Here is a 3,028-nt window from a genome sequence, read left to right on the forward strand (position 1 = left end):
TGTTATTTACACATATTAAAGATATGACGTACACATGCAGAATGGAACACATGGACACCTGAGTTGTTACTAGAAACCTTGTTTATTCTCTAACAGCACTTCTTTTCTATACAAACTATTCATACAAAAAGTTAATCTAGCTCAGATTTGATTTTTCAAGGAATCGAAACAAGATTGAAGACAAAGTATTACGAGAGCATACTGGAATGGCTTCGTCTGCCCTTCATTTTTGTGAACGCAGTTGTTGAGTGGTCAAAGACAGCCACCTAGAGTTTGGTATGCTCTACCCATAGGACATCGGTACAGTATGTCTTTAAAAAACGAAGCAGAGACATTTCAGGATACATTATGGACCCTTACAAACCTGCCTACAAACAGATAATGGGACCAACTGGCTGTCACAGCTTGGTTATACATAGAAAATGGCATAAAATGAAGTTCATAATTTAATTCACATTTACATTGATCACACACTGAGAACTTCAGTCTTTCATCTGTTCAGATGAATATTTTCCTCACATTGTCTGTCAGCCAGCCTGTGGGCCCTGCATGGCTGACATGGCGTTTGATGCCCTAAGCTTTAGCAAACAATACTGATACAGTTTCATCTCCGTTGGAGTAAGGAACAACAAACAGACGCTATCCCCTCAGATCAGCCAAGATCTCTGGAGCAGTGGGATGCTATTTTCATCATGAGGCGGTCCAGATCATTTAGTTACATAAGCTTTTGGTGTAAACACAAAATACGGAGCAATTAGGGGGGGTGGGTTTGGGGTGGGCGGGGAGAGATACAGGAGATGTGTTGTCTCAGAATATTTCCCCACTGAAGTTTGTGTTTCGTGTGTGTGTGTGTGTGTGTGTGTGTGTGTGTGTGTGTGTGTGTGTGTGTGTGTGTGTGTGTGTGTGTGTGTGTGTGTGTGTGTGTGTGTGTGTGTGTGTGTGTGTGCAGGGCCGGCCCGAGGCAGTCGCTTAGGGCCTCCATGCCACTAGGGGGCCCCCATGAGCCCAGAATAATATGGAAAAAATGGACCCTTGCTTTAATATCAATGCCACATGTATCATGGTGTATCTGGCCTATATGAGTAAGGAGCATGTCATGCTGAGTAGGTGGTGGTATGAGGGCCCCTGGTGAAATTTTGCTTAGGGCCCCATAAAGGCTCGGGCCGTCCCTGTGTGTATGTGTGTATGTGTGTGTGTGTGTTGGTGTGTGAGAGCACATGTTGCTTGAGTTTCTTTGTCCGCAACTACCCATAATTCACAGCAGCGTGGCTTTGACCTCCTGGGGGAAAAAAAACGAAAACAGAAAAGACAAGCAGAGAGTGAGTGAGGGAGCAAATGTCTGGACAATTATTATCCAATTTAAAGCTGTCTGGCTGTGGCCATTAGTTGTCTAGGTCATCCTCCTCTGCTTTGATTAGAGACGATGTGAACTTCGCTTCCCACCCTTCTCACACTAGAATTCATTTCCTGTACTGACCCCTGTGGTATAGGTGCCCACTAATCACCAAGGTAACAAAACTTAAGAAAAAACTTGTCACACATAAATTGATGGAAAAAACACCAGACAGTTGTGTAAATACCAAAAACTTCAGGATAGAAAGTTTTAGCACTTTCGGCACACAAAAAATGGCATCTCACACATTCACTTGGACACATTTTGTTCTCCTATTTCTGACAGCACTCAACATTCTATGACAAATCTTTGAGTGATGTAACTGGAGACAGAGCTTTTTATAAAATGTTGTCGTGACATGTCATTTCATGTTATGTAATGTCATGTCATTTCATGTCAAGTCATATCATGTCACTGCAGCGGCTCACCTCATCTTGCGCTTCTGCCTTGCAGTACAACACAGCGTCGTGAACGGAGGTGAAGAGGATTTCTTTGGTCACCTTCTCCCCAAAGAAGCCTCCCTTCTCCAGGCTGTCAACCACGCCGCCTGCCAAGGCATGGTGAGAAACGACAGACAATTAGAACTGACAGGAGAAGCGAAATCAGCTGTGGGTCTGGGCGTGTGTTTGTGTGTCCTTGTGTATGTGTGTGAATGTGTGTCCTTCTATGTCTGTGTGTCCTTGGATGCCCCCGTATGTGTGTGTGTGTGTGTGTGTGTGTGTGTGTGTGTGTGTGTGTGTGTGTGTGTGTGTGTGTGTGTGTGTGTGTGTGTGTGTGTGTGTGTGTGTGTGTGTGTGTGTGTGTGTGTGTGTGTGTGTGTGTGTGTGTGTGTTTGTGCATGTGTGTATTTGTGAGTCTCTCCGTGTGTATCCACACATCTCTGCGTGTGTGCGTGTGTTTGTGTCTGTGTGCATGTGTACATGTGTGTGTGTACATGTGTATGTGTGTATCCATGCATGCGTGCGTGCGTCTCTGTGTGTGTATCCGCACGTGTGTGTGTGTGTCTTTGTGTGTGTACATGTATGTGTGCGTGCGTGTGTGTGTGCACGCGTGCATATGCGTGTGTTCCACCTCCTCCTGAGAGGCGCTGATGATAATAATGATGATGACAATAAGTCATCCGTGACCGAGCGTGGTAACGAGCTCTGATTGGCTTATTCGGACTGTGATAAAGACCCTCTCATCTCGTTTGGCCCTGAAGCCCTCGTCAACAGGAAACACTGTGCACGTACTATACGCACACAAACAGCACTTACATGCTCGGCTTCCCCTCATTTGGGCCATGACCTGACCACAAAGGTCAGAAAGAGCACAACGGAGGTCATAGGACCTCTTTGTTTATTTTTTGCATGCCCTGTGCAAACAGTTTTTGTCTCTATACATGCCTTTGTCTTTTTTTCAGATTTAATTAATTTTAACGGAGACATGACTAATGCCTGGAGTGAAATAACTTCAAATACAAATGCAGCTGTGATCAGGTTTTTACTTAAGGGGCGAGCAATGTGGTTTCACGTGTGACTTATTACAGTCAGCACTCGTTATACTCATAACTGCATCAGTTATGTACAGTGTGAACAAACTGTGTCAACATGTACTATGTGTACACTATGTGCTGTGAAAAGAGAAATGAAAATA

The 3,028-nt window shown here is 44.5% G+C and overlaps 1 protein-coding gene across 1 annotated transcript in view; it reads right to left on the reverse strand.

The window, feature by feature from the left end:
* Positions 1 to 1,088: 1,088 nt before the first annotated feature.
* Positions 1,089 to 3,028, reverse strand: part of LOC134457673 (solute carrier family 26 member 6) — a 28,570-nt gene continuing 26,630 nt past the window's right edge. Inside the window, exons 18-19 of the mRNA XM_063209675.1 lie at positions 1,822 to 1,940; positions 1,089 to 1,279 (exon numbers count right to left, since the gene is read on the reverse strand). Coding sequence (XP_063065745.1) covers positions 1,256 to 1,279; positions 1,822 to 1,940 — 143 coding nt within the window. The 3' untranslated portion in view covers positions 1,089 to 1,255. The remainder of the gene's footprint in view (positions 1,280 to 1,821; positions 1,941 to 3,028) is intronic.

The sequence above is a fragment of the Engraulis encrasicolus genome, chromosome 10, assembly GCF_034702125.1.
Source record: "Engraulis encrasicolus isolate BLACKSEA-1 chromosome 10, IST_EnEncr_1.0, whole genome shotgun sequence".
Classification (NCBI taxonomy): Eukaryota; Metazoa; Chordata; class Actinopteri; order Clupeiformes; family Engraulidae; genus Engraulis; species Engraulis encrasicolus.